This window comes from Phyllostomus hastatus, unplaced genomic scaffold, assembly GCF_019186645.2.
Source record: "Phyllostomus hastatus isolate PE091 unplaced genomic scaffold, TTU_PhHast_1.1 phas_contig_133, whole genome shotgun sequence".
NCBI lineage: Eukaryota > Metazoa > Chordata > Mammalia > Chiroptera > Phyllostomidae > Phyllostomus > Phyllostomus hastatus.
The window spans coordinates 1,015,965-1,037,194 of NW_025333577.1; the positions used below are offsets into that span (position 1 = coordinate 1,015,965).

At 49.2% G+C, this 21,230-nt stretch overlaps 1 protein-coding gene across 5 annotated transcripts in view; it reads left to right on the forward strand.

Annotated features, from left to right (window-relative positions):
* Positions 1–3,260: 3,260 nt before the first annotated feature.
* LOC123826607 (small integral membrane protein 17-like) overlaps positions 3,261–21,230 on the forward strand; it is a 52,693-nt gene continuing 34,723 nt past the window's right edge. Inside the window, exons 1-3 of one of the 5 annotated variants that reach the window (XM_045850630.1) lie at positions 3,261–3,462; positions 8,460–8,586; positions 10,362–12,912. In XM_045850630.1, the coding sequence (XP_045706586.1) occupies positions 3,415–3,462; positions 8,460–8,586; positions 10,362–12,004 (1,818 nt within the window). In that variant the 5' untranslated portion in view covers positions 3,261–3,414 and the 3' untranslated portion in view covers positions 12,005–12,912. Of the gene's footprint in view, positions 3,463–8,459; positions 8,587–10,361; positions 12,913–19,111; positions 19,207–20,070; positions 20,189–21,230 lie in introns of those variants that run through there. The other 4 variants (XM_045850658.1, XM_045850642.1, XM_045850653.1 and 1 more) reach the window with 4 other exon arrangements.

The following is a 21,230-nucleotide window of genomic DNA, read 5'->3' on the forward strand; positions in this document are numbered from 1 at the left end:
TACTGTATCTCGGGAAATGAAAACAGAAGTCCATAGCTTGGCCAGGCTCCCATTCTTAATCCAAAACCACATGGCACTTCCTCATGGCGGGCCACAGGAGCACTGCATTCTTTCAAAGAACGTGGCCAAGAGAGAGTGCTCCACACAGCTGCCACATCTTGCTTTCCTGCTTTCTCAGCCATGTGGTCAAGAGCACTCCTCTCTGCTCCCAAACCACAAGGTAAAAAGCTCCAGCATGGCTGCCGTGCTTGGGAGTAAATCCTGGTGCAGATCTTCCCTGATAACCCCATTTCCAACTCCTCCCACACTTGGTTACGATGGTCTGGTGTCTTCTGCCTTTCTCGGGTGCCACTGTTAGTCTTGGTGGGTGTGGCCCTGTGACACAGGAGCTGCCTCCTAGCTGCTCTCCCAGGCACAGGAAGCCCCTCTGACTACTTCGCATCACAGGTTAGAGTCATGCCCATTTCCCCAGCTCCGAGTGCAGCACAACTTTTAACATTACTTGAAACACTGGCCAAGTTCTTCAGCTATGCAAAGTAGCTCTTGATAGACCTCCTCTGGTCTCCTCATCCCCCAAATAGTAGCTAGGAGGATTTTCTCCATTTTGGGGGAACTCTAGCTCAGTACCCTGTTTCATAATGACTGGTTCATGGTGGCTGGCAATGACTGGGGTTTCAGTGTTCCATACCTCCAGATTAACAGAGTGGTGGGGGGCAGTGGGCTAAGGGTGCATCTGTTAGAAAAAGAAGGAAAATACCCTGCAAGTTTTGAAGAGAAGGAATGAGTCTTTGGGCCTTAAGCCTGGCAAGAATGTCTCTTCCAAGAACTGGTGCAGGGCAGCGTAGGAGGACCAGGAACGAGTGAGCAGATAAGTGGTCTGCTAGTGAACAGGGTAGGAGAGGGGTAGCTAATGGCTGTGAGGCTATACCATCCACTCCTACTATTGAGACGGAGGAATGGGTTGTTGGCCCAGAGTATTCGTGGAGAGCAGAGTAAGCGGCCCTCGTGTTGATGAGAAAAGACATTGGCTTACCTGCTAGTGACAGAGTTACCCAGGGTTCCATCCTGTTGATTACGGTGGGGCTGTGTGTGGTTCCCGGGCACCGTCAGTCTTCTGCCACTAATCCCAGAAGGTCCAGGAGTTCAAAACCAGGAGTCCAATCAGAGTGGATAACCGATACCCCCTTGCCTTGAGAGGCCTAGGAGCAGTCGGACTTCCAGTGGCCCTCTAGTTTGCACAGCGGACATGGCTACAAAGGGGCTCGATGGTTTGGACATTGCTTGGCTCAATGCCTGAGTTTCCCCACTTAAAACAGGTCCCCGGAAGGGTTTTTCCATTTTGTCTGGGGAAATCTTGGGTCTCTTTTAAGGCTGAGGCATGTAGCTGGTAGGCCTGGTTATGGGACTTGGCCTTAGCTTCCTCCCTTTGTCTTTCCTGGTGGGCTTTTTCATCATCTCTGTTGTTGAAAACCCTAAAAGCTAGATTAACTAGCTCATTCTGGCTAGTTTGAGGTCCTGCCTCTAATTTTTGGAGCTTTTGGCATATGTCTGGAGCCGATTTGGGAGATAAAAACACATAGGAAGGGGTAGGGTGCCATCCAGGGAGCCTGGGCTCAGATTAGTAAAACGTTGGAGGACTTCCCGTAGTCTAGCAAGAAAGGTGGCAGGCCCTGGCTGGTGTGTCTCAGTGGACTGAGCGCTGGCTTGTGAACCAAAGGGTCACTGGTTTGATTCCCAGTCAGCGCACATGCCTGGATTGTGGGCCAGGTCCCCAGTAGGGGGTGCATGAAAAGCAACCACACATTGATGTTTCTCTCCCTCTCTTTCTCCCTCCCTTCACCTTTCTAAAAAGAAATAAATAAAAAAAATTTTTTTAAAGAAAAAGCACAAGATCCGTAGGGGAATAAAGGAGGGGTTAGTCTCTTGTTCTTCTGGACTGTTGCCTCAGGGTTTCAGAATGTGAGTCAGGACCACAGGTTAGGTAAAGGGCCAGGCTGTTCCCAGGTGCAGAAAGGTCAGTCTGACCACCAGCCATTGTGGCTGGAGCTGGATATCTATTGCGCAAGATGGGCGTTTCCATTAAGTCAAGAGCTGTCAAGCCAGTCGGGATAACTGAGTTATGAGCAGGCAGGCTGGCCAGAGAAGCTTGCCTGACCCTTTCACCCTGCCCCAGGGAAGAGGGCAGCAGGAGGAAGTTAGTATTGCACTGAGTAGGCAAGCGCAATGCTAGCAAGATGAATGGATAGGGGAAAAGCCCTCCTATCCCCTTCGGATAGCTGATTGGGGCTGGGACCAGGGAAGGTGGACACGTGGACTGTAGAGGTCAGAACGGAGGCCGGGACTAGGTGCTGGAGGGGAAAACTGGCCTGTCAGTCTAGCCTGGGAAAAGAAGCGATTGGTCCGTGTGTAGAATTCCTCAGCACGCACGAGTCTGGGGAGTTAATTGAGCATTTAGACCTCCCCACACCTGAAAGTAATATAAACTCAGGGTAAGGAAGGAACTTTCTTTCGCCACCCTGATGAACGTACTGCCTGGTGACTTGGCAGGACCTTGAGGCCCTGGAAGTGGCCTGGCCGAAGTCGGGGCCTGCGGGTTCCAGGAGGGAATCTGGAACCGGACAGTGGCCAGGAGCGAGCTGACCTGCCCGGGTGACTGTTCAGCAGCATCTGAAGTTCCCAAAAGATGGTATTTTGAATTGGAGTTGGAGCCCTGGGTGTTGCCTTCTGTTCTGGTCTGGTTGAGGACGGCTGGGTTTTCCCTCGGGTTTTCCGGAGGTTTTCATTCAGATGCTGGGCTTTGAGCATCTGAATGAAAACCCTCTTCCCTTTCTCACCAGCCTCTGCCTCTAGAACTTGCCTTTTGGGGTGACGGCAGCGGAACCTCCCCCTTTGGTTCTGTAACAGTAACAGGCCCTGAAAAAGAGCTGGCACTTAACGCCAAGGGCCGGCACTTCTTTTCTGGTTACAATCCTTCGTTGTCTTGCGTCTCTGCACCTCTTACAAATTTTCTCTAAGTCAGCACGACAATCGGGATTTCTGGGTGGACGCAGGATATCTCCGGAGGGGCTACAACGTCTTTTCCCTCCTCCACCCCGCCTTCTAGATCCAGGTGCCGCGGGGGCTTCTGGGACCTGTAGCCCAGCCGCCGCTTCTGGAATTCGGGGCCGCGAAGTTCGGCTGCGAAGCCGGAGCGAAGGCGGTGGCATGTTGGATTCTGGGAAGTGTAGTCGGCGCGCCCGCGCACGCGCAGTGTGGCCGGGACGTGTTCCCTGTGAACATGCATGCGTGTCTCTCTGTTTGTTTTCTAGTGGGTGCGTCTGTCCTGTCTGTATTGTGGGTCAGGCCTCGACCTGGTCTCTTACTGTGCCTTTCTCTTTCTCCCTCTGCACACAGTCTGCCCTTCCCCCGGTCACCATGGGCACTGGAAGGATGACCACCCAGCCGTTGACCACGAAGGCACTGGTGAGTCATGGCACCCTCTTGCACCTCCTTCCGTAGGGTCCGGCTTCTGCGCAGAGATGACTCTCACCCACTCTGCCAACCCCCTCAGGGCTCATGCCCCTCTCCACCCGCCTGGGACTGTCCACCCTGAGTTGGGAAAGCACTGTCCTGACACTGGCGTTTTTCTACCACAGGGGACAGGATAGCTCAGGAGTACCTGTCCTACCCTGGGGGCTCTCAGGAGACACCAGTGGGCACCTGGGAAGTGGCGACTTAAACATATTCCATGAAGTGTGACAGAGGCCCCGGGCAGTACGTGCTGGGCAAGGGGCCATCAGAAGTGGGCAGGTGGCACTGAATGCCCCGGGAACTGGAGGGGGATGGGAGGAGGACGCCTGTGGTGAGGGACGCGTGAATGTCCCTGGCTGTGGCCATGATTTTATGTTTTAGTGGGTGGCTGTTTGTGGTATTTTTCTCTAAATTTTCTTCTATGGAAGAAATACTTTAGAAATGTGTGTGTGTGTGTGTGTGTGTGTGTGTGTGTGTGTGTGTATGCACACACACAGATGTAGCTCGGTTAGAGGATCATCTTGATATGCCGAGGTTGTGGGTTCCATCTCTGGCCAGGGCACATATGGAAGCAACCAATGAATTCATCAATAAGTGGGACAACACTTGTTTTTCTCTGTCTTTCAAATCAATATATTTTATATAAAAACATATTGTATTATATATAATGTTTTATATATGTATAGAAAATGGCTGTCATTGTTTCATGTTGGCAGTTGCTGGTTCCTTATTCTGATCATTGAATATTAATAACAAATGGTATAAACTAACCTTGTTGTAGCCCTGGCTCTTGTAATTCAGTGGATTGAGTGCCCGCCTGCGAACCAAAGGGTCGCTGGTTTGATTTCCAACCAGGGCACATGCCTGAGTTGTGGGCCAGGTCCCCAGTAGGGGGCGCGTGAGAGGCAACCACACATTGATGTTTCTCTCCCTCCCTCCCTTCCTCTCGCTCTAAAAATAAATAAATCTTAAAAAAAATAATAAATTAAACTTATTGTAGATGACAACTGATGTAATGTGATGTCTTTCTGAGTAGCATCGTTTGTGGTATTAGTGAGGCTTATTTTTGGTGGAAAATGTTTATTTGCATTTACGTGGGTAGGCAAATTATCCTGTGCTTTGCTGGTCCTCAGGAATCTTAATATTCTTGAAGGGTTTTTTTTTTAAGATTTTATTTATTTATTTTTAGAGAGAAGGGAATGAAGAGAGAAAGAGAGAGAAAAAAACATCAATGTGTTAGGGGAACAATTAGTTGCCTCCTGTATGTGCCCCAAGTGGGGACTCAACCTTTGGTTGTACAGACAAAACTCCAAAGAGCTGAGTCACCTGGCCAGAGCCAGACATTTCTTATCAATGGAATCACACAACACGTGGTTTTTCTACCTGGCTGCTTTCCCTGACTATCATGTTTTTGATGTTCCTCTATTTCATGGCTGTATGCTATTCCTCTGTACAGGCAGGCTGTGTGTCTGTGTTTACATGGTGGTGGACATTGGGTTGTTTCCACTTTTTGGTTGTTACTAGCATTGCTGCTGTGAATGTTCATGTACCGTTTTGTCTTTGAACTTCTCATTTCTCTAGGATGTGGGAGCAGAAATTAACAGGTCCTTTGATAACAGTATGTTTAACCACTTAGGGAATGATCTGACTGTTTCCAACATGGCTGCACCATGATGTCTCCACTGTTCCCTTCTCTGTGATCATTGCCTTGGTGTCCCCCTTTACCATCATCGTTTAGGACTTCCTCATGGTTGTCATTTTTGTGTGGTTGGGATTTAGGGGTTCGATTTTTTTTTCTTGATCTCTTTTAGTGTAATTACATTCTGACTTTTCTAAAAATAGAGCCTGCCCTGGTTTGATGCTCAGTTGGTGATAACATTGTCCTGTACACCAAAATGTTGAGGGTTCCATCTCTGGTTGCCACCTGCATGAGGCAAACAAATTATAACCTCTCTGTCTCTCTCTCTTACCCTGTCTTCCTCTCCCTCTAAAATCAACAAAGATATCCGGGGGTGAGGATTTAAATAAAAATGGAGCCTGATTGCTGTTCTGTGGAACTGGGTGAGGTTTTTCTACAGGGAAGTGGTTTGTGCCATTAGACAGGAACCCAAAACAGATGGAGCCCTGGAAGGAGTGGTTTCAGACACATGCCCACAGAGCACTCAGAGGGTTTTGGTAGACTTGGAGGGAAGCCCCATTTCTAGGGGATCTCCTGACCCTTCTGAGGCAGGGCCCTGTGTCTCAACTCCTCACCCTTGCTGTTCTGTGTGGACTCCCAGACACCTAGGACCTTCTCTGGATTTCAGCCTGTCCCAGACCAGGCTTGGTGCATGGAGCCTGCTCGGGAACAGTTTCATTGAGGGAGTTCATTTAGGCAGGCACTTAGGGAAGATTTTAGCAAGTTATATTTAAAAAATTAAAATGAAATAATTACAACAATAAAGGGGGACTGGAGGAACCTTTGGGAGGTAATAAAGTAAAAGATATAGTTTTCATTTTCACCAATAACTTTATTGGTTTGGATATTTGGAGTATGTCGGTTATCTCCCACTATTGGTTTCTAACAGGAAGAGGCCAAGGGTGCTGTTAAACATCTTCCAATACATAAGACAGTGTCACAGCAAAGAATTATTTGGGCAAAACGTCAGCAGTACCAAGAACTTAGCAAATCACTTTTGATACATTCGATCAGTCACGATAGCTTTTCCATACAGTGCAGAAATTTCCTTTTGCATTTCAGTTGCATTTTTACTTTTCCTGAAATAATAAAGCATAAAACACCAGAAATGTTGCATATTTTCTTCCATCTTCACTATTAAAATGGCTGCACAAAAATTAACTAATTTTGAAAAGTTTTTTATAAAATTCATGCTGATAATGCACACTGATGAGACAGCTGTCACAATATAATCTAACACACTTATTTTGAATGAAGATAGACAACTAAGCACGGGTAGAGCTATCACACAGAACAAATGTAATGGACTTTTTGGCCAATACAGTACTTCAAAATTTATCAAATCTTATACCTCTACAATGTGCAGCTTGTAGTATACCAGTCATACCTTAATAAAGTAGTTTCTTAAAAGAAATTATTCCCCTGGCCATGTGGTACAGATGTTGAGAGCATCTTCCTGTGCAGTCAAAGGTTGCAGGTTTGGCTTGGGGCATGTTCGGAAATCAGTTGATTGATGTTTGTCATGTCGATGTTTCACTGTCTCCCTCTTTCTTTCCCTTAACTCAATAAACATACAGAAAAGAATTACAAAAGAAAGAAACTCTTCCTTACCAAAGGATGAATGGGGCAAAGAATAAAAAAATGGTAATATAAAATAAGAATAAGGAACATATTAAAAAGCTATATGAAATGTCCTACTAATTAGATGAAAAGAGCAGTAATTGACATTTCCGAGGTCTTCCTGCAGCCATACCACACTGTGGAATCACAGACGTGTGACCTCATTTAACCTCATAGCAGCTACAGAGTGGGGTATTGTTACTAGGAGGTCTATTGAACTAAGGGGCTCAGAAAGTTTAAGACAGTTGTGTGATGAAACACAACTGAGGGGGTCGGGGACAGAGGCAGAATTTCACTGTAGGCTTCCAAGCCCAGTCTGTGAACCACTGACCACCCCCATACTGCTCCCTCATCACGTGGTTGTGGTCCCAAGACAGAGGCAGCCAAGGTGAGCCCAGAGTCCCTGGCAGGCACTTGGAGCACAGAGGGATTGGGCCGCAGGTGAGGCCTCCTTTCAGGGAGGGTGAACCGTGGTTCATGGTCCATGACAGATATGTTACTCTGCTTGAGTGAGGGGCTGCCCTAACCAAGCACCAGAGAAAGGGAGGCTTGAACAACAGGAATCAGTTTTCCCACAGTTCTGGGGTGTGGAAGTTGGAGTTCAGGCCTCAGCAGGACACTGCCCCCTCTGAAGGGGCTAGGGAAGGGCCTATTCCCAGCATGACTCCTAGCTTCTGCTGGTCCAGGGCCTCATGTCACTATAACGTCATTCACACGTGACGTGTCCCTGCATACAGGTCGCTGCATCCAAACTTCTCCTTTTTATAAGGACATCAGTCCTATGGCCTTAAGAGCCACCCTTCCCCAGTGTAATCTCTGTGATCTTAATACAGTACACCTGCAATGACCCTGTTCCTAAATCAGGTCCCATCCTGAGGTGCTGAGGGTAGGCACTTCCACACAGGAACTGAATACAAAACTGAACTGGTAACGTGGTTTAAATTAAACCTGGCTCCGTAGAATCACCTATGAATGACAGGTGTCCTTACTGCTGAGGTGATGACATTGTCATCATATCCTCTCATCGTCTACCACATGCTGGACCACGTTCATTTCATGCACGGGGTAATGGCATCGGTGTCCTCAGTGCTTAATCTGCCATGTGAGCCTCAGGTTTTGACCCACCTGTCCCCACCTGGAATCTCCCCCCAAGGACCCAACCACAGACCACACCTTCCAGCTTCCCAGATGCCCTGTGGTGCTGCCATTGCTCAGACCTGTCACAATGGCATCGGCTAGATTGCAGTCCTGTTATGAGGCTTCCATCTGACAGGTGTGAAGTGATATTTCATTGTGGGTTTAACTTTCAGCTCTCTGATGATTAGTGATGTTGAATATTTTTTCATAGGTTTGTTGGTCATATTCATGTCCTCTATGGAGATGTGTCTGTTCAGGCCCTTTGCCCATTGTATAAGTGGATTGTTTCTGTTTCTGGTGAGCAGCCTCTAGTTTATTTGCCCATCCAAGGACCATCCAGTGTGCTTAGGCACCGAGGACACTGAGGGGTCAGGCCCTTCAGAGCTCTGCACCTTGTTGACACCACATCAAGTGCATCTTGTGTGCCTTCCTGATCCTTTCGGCCCTTCTGGCTGCATATCTCAACCTCTGTGCAGAGGGCCCTGTGGTGACTGGTGTGTGCTTCCTCTTACAGGGGTCGGTGGCGTTCAGGGATGTGATGGTGGACTTCACCCAGGAGGAGTGGCAGCAGCTGAAGCCTGCGCAGAAGGACCTGTACAGGGATGTGATGATGGAGATCTACTGGAACCTGGTCTCGCTGGGTAAGGGGGCAGCTTCACTGCATTATCACCACCTGCCTGTCACTTCAAGATGACACACAGATAGAAAAGGTGGACAGATCTGACTTGGTAGGACATTCAAATTACTTGAAGCTAAAAGTAAAGTTGATAGGTGATGAAGTGGGGAAGAGTATTTACTGCATGCATAACAGTCAGAGGATTATAAATACATAAAGAGCTCTTAGGAATAAATGAGAAAAAGACTGAATGAATGATAGAGAGATGGACCTAGCTTATCAGCCTGCCATTCCCAGATGTAGATATGCATGGAGTTACACTTTACGCAAGATTTATAAACCTTACTAATAGTCAAAGAAGTACTAATTGAGTCACAGAAATATAGCTCTTGCCCATGATGTACACAGAGATGAAAAAGAATACCATCCCTGGCCTAGTGTGGCTCATTTTGTTATCCTGTAAACCAAAAGGTTGTGACTTTGATCCCCAGACAGATACTTAGAGGAAGCAACGATCCGTGTTCCTCTCTCTAATCAATTTTCTCTTTCTCTGTCTCTCTCCTCATGTCTTCCTCCTCACCCACTTCCTCACTCTCTAAGGATATCCTTGGGTGAGGCATAAAAAAAGAAAGTAACATCATCTTGTATTATGAGGGTGCAGGGAAAGGGACTTCGTTTTAGGAGCATGAGGTTGGGACAACTCATTTGTAAGACAATTTGGTGTTTTCAACCAAATTTCAAATGACTCCATTTCTAGAATATGAGAAACATCGATGGATTGCCAACTGCATGGCCTCAACTGGGGACCTGGCCTACAACCAGGCATGTGCCTCAACAGGGAACCAAACCTGCAACCTTTTACTGGTGCCCAGTAGGCCTCAGGTTATTCCTCAGCAGAGCTTAGAGGGCGGGTGTCTTAGCTGGGGCATTTATTTAGGAGGTGTCAGCAGGGAGGAGGAACACAAATCCGGCTTCCCAATGCTCAGGGTAGGGGTCTCAAACTCAGGTGTTATGGGGACAATAGGGGCTTGAATGGGGGAAGGAGAATAACTGCTTATCACTCCCACTTTCTTTCTTACGATAAGGAAAGAGGGCTCCATGTGGGTGGATCTTCACTTTATCAAGTAGATTTTTGTTTAAGATTTCACATCTTAAATGTTGGGGGGTAACCCTGATGTCTATATGCAGAGTCCAGAACTTGGGATAGACTCCTAGGTGGCACAGTGATTGAGGATCCCATGGGACACACACAGGAGGGGACTGGAGCAGCTGCGGTCAGCAGGGAAGGGCGAGTGTGCAAAGAGGAGGGTGAGGGGTCAGCAGCCAGGGCCAGGACACTCCTGGGCAGCATAGGAAGGTGGGAGCCTGGCTGGCCTGTGAGAACACTCAGCACACCCACATGAGAGTCAGCCCTTATGTACTGCTTCTAATTACAGTCAATGGTTTGAGAAGCATAGCTGGCTGGGGGCGTGCAGGATGCCTGGAAGTGAGCCAGATGCAGGAATCCTCGCTGGGTTTGTGGGGGCCTTTGATCTTCTCCTCCGAGCTTGCCTTCCTCCTCTTTCTCTAAAGGGTCTTACTGCCCAGCTCTGAGGTCACCTTTGCACCCACTTCCAAGGGGACCTTTCTCAGTCTGTGCTCACCTCCCTACAATATATTGTCTCAGCTCACTGCTTCCCTTTGCCTTCTGTCCCCTGACAGTTTGTCCCCTGTTCTCAGGCTGTGCCTTGTGTCTTGGGAAGATCCTCTCTGCCGTGGTTAACTACATGTGTGTCCTCATCTCTTTCCCCCTCCCCTCAGACTTGGAGACTAGACCTGACACAAAAGAATCAGACCCACAGGAGAACAACTGTAAAGACAGACCATCCATTGCTGTAGTGGCCAAAAGACCTATGAAGAATGGTGACGGGGATTGTGCCTGTGAAGGAGCAGGGTCACAGAATGACTGGGTGGGATGGGAACAGGGGAGCCCAAGAACCTGTCTGGGGCCATTGGACAAATCCCACACATTAGCCCCTGAATGTTGTGAATTTAAGGCATTTGTGCCCCAAAGCCTCATGCTGGCCCCATTGAGATCTGAAGGACCAAGAGCACTGGGGACGCACCTGTTCACCGTGTGTGGAAAGGACTCAGGTACTTCAAGCCTTGGAACTCCCTCCCAACTCAGTTCAGAGAAGATGTCCTACAGTTGTGGGGACTGCAGCAAGGCTTTCAGCTGTAGCTCATCCCTGACAGAGCAATGCCAAATCCACACTGGGGAGAAACCCTTCCCCTGCACCACGTGTGGAAAGCAGTTCACCTCTGGGCAGTCTAATGTCACCCTCCACCAGTGCGTGCACACTGGGGAGAAGCCGTACAAGTGCGGGGAGTGTGGCAAGGCCTTCAGGGAAAATAAGAGCCTCATAGTGCATCAGAGAATGCACACTGGGGAGAAGCCATATGTGTGCGGGGACTGTGGCAAGGCCTTCAGGCGGAACAGTAGCCTCATCGTGCATCAGAGAATGCACACCGGGGAGAAGCCGTACAAGTGCTGGGATTGCGGAAAGGCCTTCAGGGAAAGCAGGGGCCTTATAGTGCATCAGAGGACGCACACTGGGGAGAAGCCTTATGCATGCGGGAAGTGCGGCAAGGCCTTCAGCTATTACAGGAGCTACATAGTGCATCAGAAGACGCACACAGGGGAGAAGCCTTATGTGTGCAGTGTGTGTGGCAAGGCCTTCAGGGAGAACAGGGGCCTCATTGTGCATCAGAGGACACACACTGGGGAGAAGCCTTATGTGTGCAGTGTGTGCAATAAGGCCTTCAGGGACAACAAGAGCCTCGTAGTGCATCACTGGACGCACACTGGGGAGAAGCCTTATGTGTGCGGGGAGTGCGGCAAGACCTTCAGTGAGAACAGGATCCTCATTGTGCATCAGAGGACACACACCGGGGAGAAGCCATATGTGTGCGGGGAATGCGGCAAGGCCTTCAGCCAGAAGGTGCACGTCATGCAGCACCAGAGGACACACACCACGGAGAAGCCATACGCATGTTGGGATTGTGGCAAGGCCTTCAGGCAGAAGAGGAGCCTCATCGCGCACCAGAGGACACACACTGGGGAGAAGCCATATGCATGCGGAGTCTGTGGAAAAGCCTTCACCCGGAACAAGGACCTCATCGTGCACCAAAGGACACACACCAGAGAGAAGCGGTATGCCTGCGGAGTCTGTGGAAAGGCCTTCAGCAAGAATTGGAACCTCAGCCTACACCAGAGGACACACACTGGGGAGAAGCCGTACATGTGCCAGGACTGTGGCAAGGCCTTCAGCCAGAAGAGTAGCCTCAAAATGCATCACAGGACACACACCGGGGAGAAGCCCTACACATGTGGCCATTGTGGCAAAGCCTTCAGGCAATCCTCCTCTTTTAAGAAGCACAGGCGTGTGCACACTGGGGAGTAGTACAATCAGTGTTCCATCTGCCAGAAGAGCTTCATGGCATGCTCTTCCCTGCAGGAGCACCAGAATGACCACAGATTAGAGAAGCCATATAAGTGTACCCAATGTGGCAAAGCCAAGGTCAGGAACATCCTCCTCCCTGCCCACCAGAGAATCCACATGAGAGACAAGCCCTACATATATGGCAGGTGTGGGAAAACCTTCAGCAAGAACTTCAGCCTCACGCTACACCAGAGGAGGATGCACACTTAGTAGAGGGGCAGGAATTCTCAGAATCCACCCAGTACTGGAAGGTCCTGAGGCCATGGGCAAGTGCAAGATTTTGGAGCCCTTGGGTAGGACACAAGAGAAATCCTGCCCAGACAGGTCATAGGAATGTGGGCTTTGGGGACGGGCCATGCCATGCTCACCATTTACTTCCACAGCATCTGCAGGGCCATATGGAAAGTAAGCCCCACTATGGGTCCGGTATCTGGGAACATGGCCAGGGGCACTGTGGCTACAGACTGAGCTGGAGTAAATTGTTCTGTGAGCATGGACAAGGCATTTAGTGTCTCAGGGTTTCCATCTCCTCGATAGTAAATCCTCCTCGGAGGATTAGGAGGAGGAAGGATCGGGGAGGTGGGCACCATGAGGACATTGTCACTTTGACACATGATTTGGTTTAGTCTAGAGATCAGGTTGTCCCCATCTATGCGCTTGTTCATTTTCCCCACACCCAGTCCCTCGTTTCCCTGCAATACCAACTGGAGTGCCTCCAACTCAAGCTGTAGAAGATACCAGGTGGTTCATGAGGAGAAGAAAATTTAGGGGGTGGGATTATGAAATAACAGTAGTTGCTTCATATATCAAAGTTTCTCATAGTGGTCTACTAAAAATTATTTGCAAATAAAACTTTTAATTAAATGAGACCTACATCATTTTAAACAGTTGCAGGTGCAAAGATGCTGGGACTGGTGGTCCTGTTCAAATGAGTGTCAACGACTCGGGGGAGGGAGCACAAATACCCCACAGGAACCCTCAGAACCCAGCAACCTACCCTAGTCCACCTGATCCTCGCAGCCCTGGATTCCTGGCTTGGGAATGGTCACATCCTATTGTCAAAACAGTTTTCCTTGGGGTTTGCTTGTCTCCCATGACCAGGGAGAAATACTATTGGGAAATTACATTTGTCCATCCCCCCACCACACACACACATTCCCACCAGCAGCATCAGGAGATTCAGTGATGTCTCAGGCACTCTGGAGAGGTGACATTCCCAGTTACTATACAGAAGACAAGTATCCCTGCTCTCGGGCTGTGCCTTCTAGTGTCTTGGGAAGGTCCTCTCTCCCAGCTTTGTTAACTACATGTGTGTCCTCATCTCTTTCCCCTCCCCTCAGACTTAGAGACTAGTCCTGATGGAGAAGAATCACACCCATAGGAGGAAGTTTAGGAAGACCATCCTTTGGTGTGGTAGTGGAAGTATCTAGAAGGAATGGTTCCCTGGGTGGTGCCTGTGAAGGAATGGGGACTCAGGGAGACTGAGCAGGGCTGTCTCAGGCAGTTGGACATGTCCCAAGTGTTAGACCCTGAATATGGTGAATTTAAGGCACGAGAACACCAAAGCCACTTGCTGGCCCCTGCGAGATGGGAAAGCCTGAGAGGGACAGGTATACACACATTCAGCACACATGGGACGAACTCAGGTACTTCAATACTTGTCCTCCCTCCAAACTCCACACAGAGAAAAAGCCCTTTGAATGTGTAGAGTGCAGCCAGCTTATGGCTATGACTTATGCCTGAAAAAGCACCAAGTCAGCCACATGGGAGAAGCCCTTCCCACATGCCACATGTGGGACGCAGTTCATCCAGCAGTTGTGCCTCACCATCTGGCAGTGTGTGCACACTGAGGAGAAGCCATGTGCCTGCATGGACTGGGGCAAGGCCTTCAGTCACAGCTCCATCTCGTGGAGCACTAGCATGTGCACACCATGCACACCTTAAAACTCAGTGGGTGGGGACTGGCAGGAACTCCGCTTTTGCAGCACAGGTGTGTGCACACTGGGGAGAAGCCCTAGGAGTGCTCATCTTCCAGAAGAGCTCATCTCTGCAGGCACACCAGACCAGCCACACCAGCCAGAAGCCCTGCAGTGGCAGCCAGTGCGACAAGGTCTTTGTCAGGAATTTCTCACCCTCCACTGGAGGACCCACAGGGGAAAGAAGCCTTACAAGAGTGGCCGGTGTGGAAAAAACTTCATCAGGAACTTCAACCTCACACAACACCGTAACAGGATGCACCTATAGTGGGGGAGGGTATCCTCAGTTCTCAAAATCCACAACTGGTGGGCTCATCCTGAGCCCATGGGCCACTACCAGAAATGACATTGGGGCCGACAGGTAGGACTCAAGAGAAGTCCTGCCCTGACGTGTCTAAGGGATGTGGCCACTGGGGACAGGCCACACCATGCACACGAGCTGCTTTTGTAGCTTTGGCAGTTGTGTGTGGAAAGCAAGCCCCCCTACAGGTCTGGTATCTGGGAGTGTGGCCAGGGGTTCTGTGGCAGACCCAGATCCAGTAAACTTGTAGGAGCTTGGACAACACAGTCAGTGTCTCTGGTCTCCACCTTCTTCATAGTTAAATGAGGAGGAGGAGAAGGGAAGGTGGGCGCCATGGGGACACTGTTACTTTGTGGTGTCACACAACTGGATCTAGCCCAGATGTCAGGTTGTCACATCTGTGGGTATCCTCATTTTCCCCACACCCAGGCCCCAGTTTCCCTGCAACAGTAGAAGGTGCCAGGTAGTTCATGTAGGGAAGAAAATTTTTTCTCAGCATTCAGTAGTAGCAGTAATTGCATCAGATGCCATAGTTTCGCATAGTGGTCTGTTAATTTAAAAAAAAACTTCAAGGGAGACTAATGTCATTTTAAACACTCATCAGGTGCAAAAGGTACAGGTACAGAGTTGTCCTGTGAAAAATGAACGCTTGGCAGAAGGGGATGCAAATACTCCTCAGGAACCCCAGAACCCAGCAGGCCTGTCCAAGGTTTGAGGCCACTGCCCACCCCCCTGCCCCAGCCCTGCATTCCTGGCTTGGGAATGGACAGAGCAGGTGGCAGGGCCTAGACTCTCAGCAAGGAGATTGGGGAAGAGGTCCCCCCTGGAGAAACCCAACCTTGTGGACCCCCTCCCTACAGGACGGTTTCAGTTACAGCAGAAAATTCTCTCATATCACAGAATGTGCTCACTGCCCCACCCCCCCGCAGGCTGGAATTCTGGTGAAAAAAAGTGCCTTAGTCCGGTGGGGGCATTCCCCAGTCTATGCCTCACCCACAGCCTTAGTCATATTTTACTTAGTATTTCATTACTGATGGTGATAGTGATTTTTACCAATAATAAATAGAAAACGATACAAGAATGGTGCTCTATTTACAATAAAATAATACATAAAGCACTTATTAATAAGGGGGTAGTTAGTTACTACTTTTGTATAGGTTGTTAATTCTTTGAGATGCTTCTGTGGACATGGTACACAGCTGCTGACTGAGACCCCTGAAACCCCTGCCCTGGGCCCTGTCAGCTTGCGCCCTCCTGAGCATCACCAAAAGGGTATGAGCCTGTGGTGATCAGTAGACAGGCTCCCACTTCTGTATAAGTGCTAGTCTACTGAAGTGCCACAGTGGGACAGACAGAGACGGTGTGCTTACCCACCTGGCCTGAAGCCAGGTGTCTCCATTGGTGAAGCATTGCCTGGATCTGCCAAGGCTGAGAGTTTGTTCTCTTGTCAGGGTTCATGAGAAAAAAACAAACAATGAATTCTTCAATGAGTGGAACAAAAAATCGCTTACGCTCTGTTAAATAAAAATGTTAAGAAGTGAAGTAGATTCTTCTCCTTGTGGGGTGAAACTTACAGGAGTCTACTTGGTGCCACACAGTCCTGCCTTCTGGGCCACTGCTATGGCCCAGTGGAGGGAACAACAGGTCCCCCGCCCATGGCGTGGTCTCCCTGCAGGGTCTTACTCAACAGGGATTCCATGATCGTGGGTGACTCAGCTGGGCAGACCATGGACTGCACCCCGACAACAGAAGGACTTGATTCAGCTCACTCAGTTTATTTTTCAATATAAAGAGTTGTTCACCTTAAGTCATTGGAATATTTTTCATTTACAAGCATCACACTTTATCCATTTAATCCTTCAGGGAAAAAATCATGGCACATGTGGTTACCCTGGCTGGTGTGGCTCAGTGGGTTGAGCATCGGCCTGCAAACTGAAATATCACCAGTTTGATTCCTGTTCTGGGCACATGCCTGGGTTGTGGGCCAGGGCCCCAGTTGGCGGTATGCAAGAGGCAACCAACTGATGTTTCTCTTACAAGACGATGCTTCTTTTCTCTTTTTCTTTCCTTTACCCTCTAAAATAAATAAAGCCTTAAAAATATATCTGTTATGTGCCAAGAATACTCCTAAGAGGTGGAGACTCAGCAGTATATTATAAAATACATTCCCCCATCACCCATGGACATGAACAACAGTGTGGGGACTGGCTGTGGGAAGGGGGAGCTCTGTAAGGAGGGGGCCAAAGTGGAAATAATTAGGACAACTGTAATAGCATGAATAATTAAAAAAACTATAATTTAAAAAAATCCCTGCCATCATGGAGACCAAGTTACAGAAAGCAAGAGAAACACTAATAAGGAAAAAAAGATTTTGAACATAATAAGTTCCAATTTCTTTAGAGAATTTGGAATATCAAAACCCATTGGGCCAACAACTCCTTTTGAAAACCAGGGCAGAGCCAGAGGTCAGTGGGTCTAAGTGATCAAAAGCTCAAACCAGACACTGAAGGCTTCCTGTCCCTTAGAGAGGAGTGGAAATTATCCTCTTAGGGGGAGGGGACATGCTTCAAGTGTCTCTTGCAATATTCAGCACATTGTGGGGTGTTTTATAAATGCCTGTGTCTTGATCGGTGGGGGCAGCTGTGGCTTCTCTGGTGAACAAATCTTTGGGAAGAACAAACATATCCATCCATTTAGTCATCCATTCTACGGTAGCTGGATTTTTATTCCAGGAGCTCATTCTTGAAGAGCTTGCACCATCTAAAACCTGCATAATACAAGGCCAACCCTAACAAGTGGTGATTGGTATGTCTCTTCACACATTAAGATGATATCAAAATAACAAACATGGAATACAATACTCATAATGGATCATATGAGAAAGCAAGGAATTTTAAGAAATTTTAAATTGCAAAGCTTCTTGTTATTCTGAAAAAACAAAACGCCACTCAAATATGACTTCTATAATTAAAGTTAGCATAAAACATAGCCATGTTGTATTCTTATAATTACACAATATCCTTGTTTGACCCCACTCCACAACGTAAATGCTCGAACCTTGCCAATAACTCACATATCCCTTCAAAGCCCTGCGGCAATTTCCACAAGCCAAGGACATCATAATCTGGAATCCTTGCATGTCTGTATTTTGTTATTCATTTTGGGGGGGGTACTAATTTCCCACAGATATATTTTTTGAATCTCCGTGCTAATAGTTTCAGTCAGGTTGTTATCCTGAAAGACAAAGCTGCCTCTTAAAAATGACTGTGCAGTTTTGGCCCTCATCTGCTTACATCTCACACTGTCCATGGCCTGGAGAGCTTTGTATCCAGGTAACAGCAGGGCTCTTTTGCAGGAAGATCCAGTTCTTTGAAGAAGTCAGAGGTAGACAGAGCTGTGCTTTCTGCCTAAGATTTAATCAGGCACAGTTCCACTGGTGTGAATCAGCTCCCCGAACAGGTTTTCTGAAAAAGTTCAGCGGGGAGACTGGTCTATGGAGAAAGGGTACAGTAACAGGGACAGCTCAGTCAGCCTGGCTCAAATCTTTTTTGTTGTTGTTGTTAATTGTTGTTCAGTTACAGTTGTCCTCATTTCCCCCCATTTCTCTCCCCTGCCCTGCGGACCCCCACCCTGGTTGTCTTTGTCCATGGTTCCTTTATACATGTTCTTTGACTTGACCCTTCCCCTTATTTCCCTCATTATCCCATTCCTTCCTTCCTCCAGTTTGTCCTTTATTGCCCTGTCTCTTGTTCTATTTTGCTGGCCTGTTTGTTTTGTTGATTAGGTTCCACTTACAGGTGAGGTCGTATGGTGTTTGTCTTTCACTGCCAAGCTTCTTTCACTTAGGATAATACCCTCCAGTTCCATTCATGCTCTCTCAAAGGGTAGGAGTTCCTTCTTTCTTTCCAATGCAGAGTATAGTATTCCATTGTGTAAATGTACTGGTCTATCTGAAAGGGGGCTCTGCCCTGGCCTGGTGGCTCACTCAGATGGAGCATCGTCCTGTGCACCAAAAGGTTGTGAGTCACAACAGATCAATTTTCTCATGTCGATTTCCCTCTCTCCCTTCCTCTCTAAAATCATTACAGGTATTACAGTGAGGATTAAAAAAGAAATAAAGAGGAGTCATTAATTAACACCTAACGTGGCTGCAGTTTGCATTTTTTTCTTGTCATGGGAACATTCAGCAAATGCTTTTACACTTCGCTTTGTAGTTGATCATGTAAAAGGGCTCCAGGCTTTCCCACCCAAGCGCCCCAACTTTCCCCTCCTCTGACCTCCCTTGTGTGTATCACTGTCCTCATCTGGAAAGTAGTTTGTTTGCTAGGACGAAATGCCTTTGTACATCTAAATGGTACAAATCAGGCCAGACCACTAGGAGAAGGCAAGGGCAGAAACAGGAGGAGCCACCTGAGTAGATCTCCATGTGCTCTGGGCAATGGCAAGGTGGCAGTTGAGGCCACATTTCCTTGGTAACCGAGCTCCTGTAAGAACTTGGAGAATGCTATCCTGAACGAAGATAACCTACCCTGGTCAAGAGGTCAGCTGAAGGAAGGGAGTATTGCACTGAGTAGACGCAATGATAGCAAGATGATTGGATAGGGGAAAAGTCCTCTTATCTCCTACTGGTATCTTACTGTGGGCTGGACCAGGGAAGACAGGCACACAAAAGGCAGCTGTCGGCGCCAGGGAGGTGCAGGAATGAAGACTAGCCTGTCAGTCTACCCTGGGGAAAACAAGTGATTGGTATTGGGTAAACCGCCAGATCCCCAGCACGACGGAAACTTGGGAGTAAATGCTATTCGGCCCGTCCCACACCAGAAACTAATATAAACGCAGGATAAAGAGGGGCCGTTCTCTTGCTCATCTGGAGAACGTATTACCTGGTGAGTTGGCAGGATCTTGTGGCCCTGGAAGTGGCCTGGCTGACGTCGGGGCCTGCGGGTTCTAAGACAGAACCTGAAACCTGACAGTGGCTGGGAGCGAGCTGAGCCGCCTGGGTGACAGCTCAGCGACACCTGCTATTTCCAAAAGGCAGCACTTTGAATGGGAACAGCACCTCTGGAAGCTGCCTTCTCAAGTGGTCTGGCTAAGGACGGCTGGGTTTTCCCTCGGGTTTTTCGGAGGTTTTCATTCAGATGCTGGGCTTTGAGCATCTGAATGAAAACCCTCTTTCTTTTCTCACCAGCCTCTGCCTCTAGAACTTGCCTATTGGGGGCGACGGGCAGCGGAACCGACCCCTTTGGTTCTGTAACAGTAACACACCCTGAAAAAAGAGCTGGCACTTAACGCGAAGGGCCGGTACTTCTTTTCTGGTTACAATCCTTCTGGGTGGACGCAGGATGTCTGCGGAGGGGCTACAGCGTCTTTTCCCTCCTCTACCCATACCACGGCTTTTCTGCAATTTCCCTCCCCCTTCCCCCTCTCCAGCTCGCTCTGCTCCGGGTCCCGAACCCCATCTCCATTCACCTTCTCTTTCCGTCTCCTCCGATCCCTGGCCCCCAGCCCCTCCCCGACCTCACTCCTGCCAGGCCCCCAACGTGCTCTGTCGCCTTCCGCCCACACTGCTGGGAAACCCTCTCGGCTCAGTTCCCTTCCCAGGTGCGCCAGACTCCCTGCGTGATTTCTTGACCCCAGTGCCCCGGGGGCTTCTGGGAGGTGAAGCCTTGGCCATCATTTCCCTTTCTGGTCCTCTCCGGGTCCCTGGCTCTGAGGGAAGCCGTAATTTACATGAGGGTGGCGCGCGGGCTTCTGGGAAGTGTAGTTGTAAGGTCCGCGCAGGCGCATTGTGAAGGGGGCTCTAGTGGCGGCCCTTCACTTTCCTGAGGTAGTCAAGCGTGTCCGGAAGCTGATCTGCAAGGGCGTGAGGTGACGCGAGCGGGTAGATGCGGATCGGGGCGGAGTCTTGCAGGCGCGGGTGATGCCTGTGGCAGTGTGAGTGGGTGTGAGGGTGTGTTGCGCCGTGAGTGTGTCTCGGTGTTTGCCCCCCATGTGTCCGGGTGGCCTCCAGTGCCTCACCTTTGCTTGTGTGTGTGTGTCGGCTGCCTGCCTTGGTCTCTCCGGAGTCCCTCTGTGTCCAAGACTGTGTGCGTGCCTGCTTTTGTTTCATCCGCAGTATCCCTGGGTGAGGGCGCATCCAGGTGTCCACCTGTGCCTTGTCTCATCCCGTGGGCCTGTGTGTCTGGTGTGAGTGTGTCTGTGGGTGTGGGTGTCTCTCCTGTCCCAGCCTTCCCCTGTGTGCTGCTGCACCTCTGTCTCTGGGCATGGCTGACATGTGTGAGTGGGTGCGTCGGGGGTGCCCTCCCGAGGGCGTGGGGAAGACGGTCCTCCTGGACAGGCGGCCTAGTGGAGCTGCCTGCCTGTGGGCCCCAGAGCCCATCTCCTTCCCGCCCTCAGAGCCTCCTCTGTCCCTGGGAGGGCAGGACATGTGTGGTAGCAAGGAGTAGGGCTAAGAAAGAGGGTCAAAGACCCCTACCTCATGCTGACCTGGGTGGGTGTGTTCAGGGAGTGTGTGTTGGGTACTCAGGGTATCGTTTTGGGCATTTCATAGCCTGCCGGTAACAGATAGGGACCTTCACCTTCCCGATTGTGCAGGTAGGGAAACAGAGGCTCAGAGACTTTAAGTGAATCACGTCCAGGTTCTCTGTTTCAGAGCTCCGACACTCACCACCCCATAGATGGCAAATCTTTGTTTCCCCTTAGAAACAATGGGCAGAAGGAAATGCCAGAAACCTTGGATAGAGGAGGAGTTACTGGAGCAGCCGCCACACCTGGCTCTGCAGATACAGATTCTATGCCACACTGGGTTCAGAAGTCACAACCCCCATGGATGTGCATGGCCTCTGTGCCTTCATGGCATCCTTTTAAATGGAAGAATTTAGAATTATTATTGTATTGCTATGACAAAAAT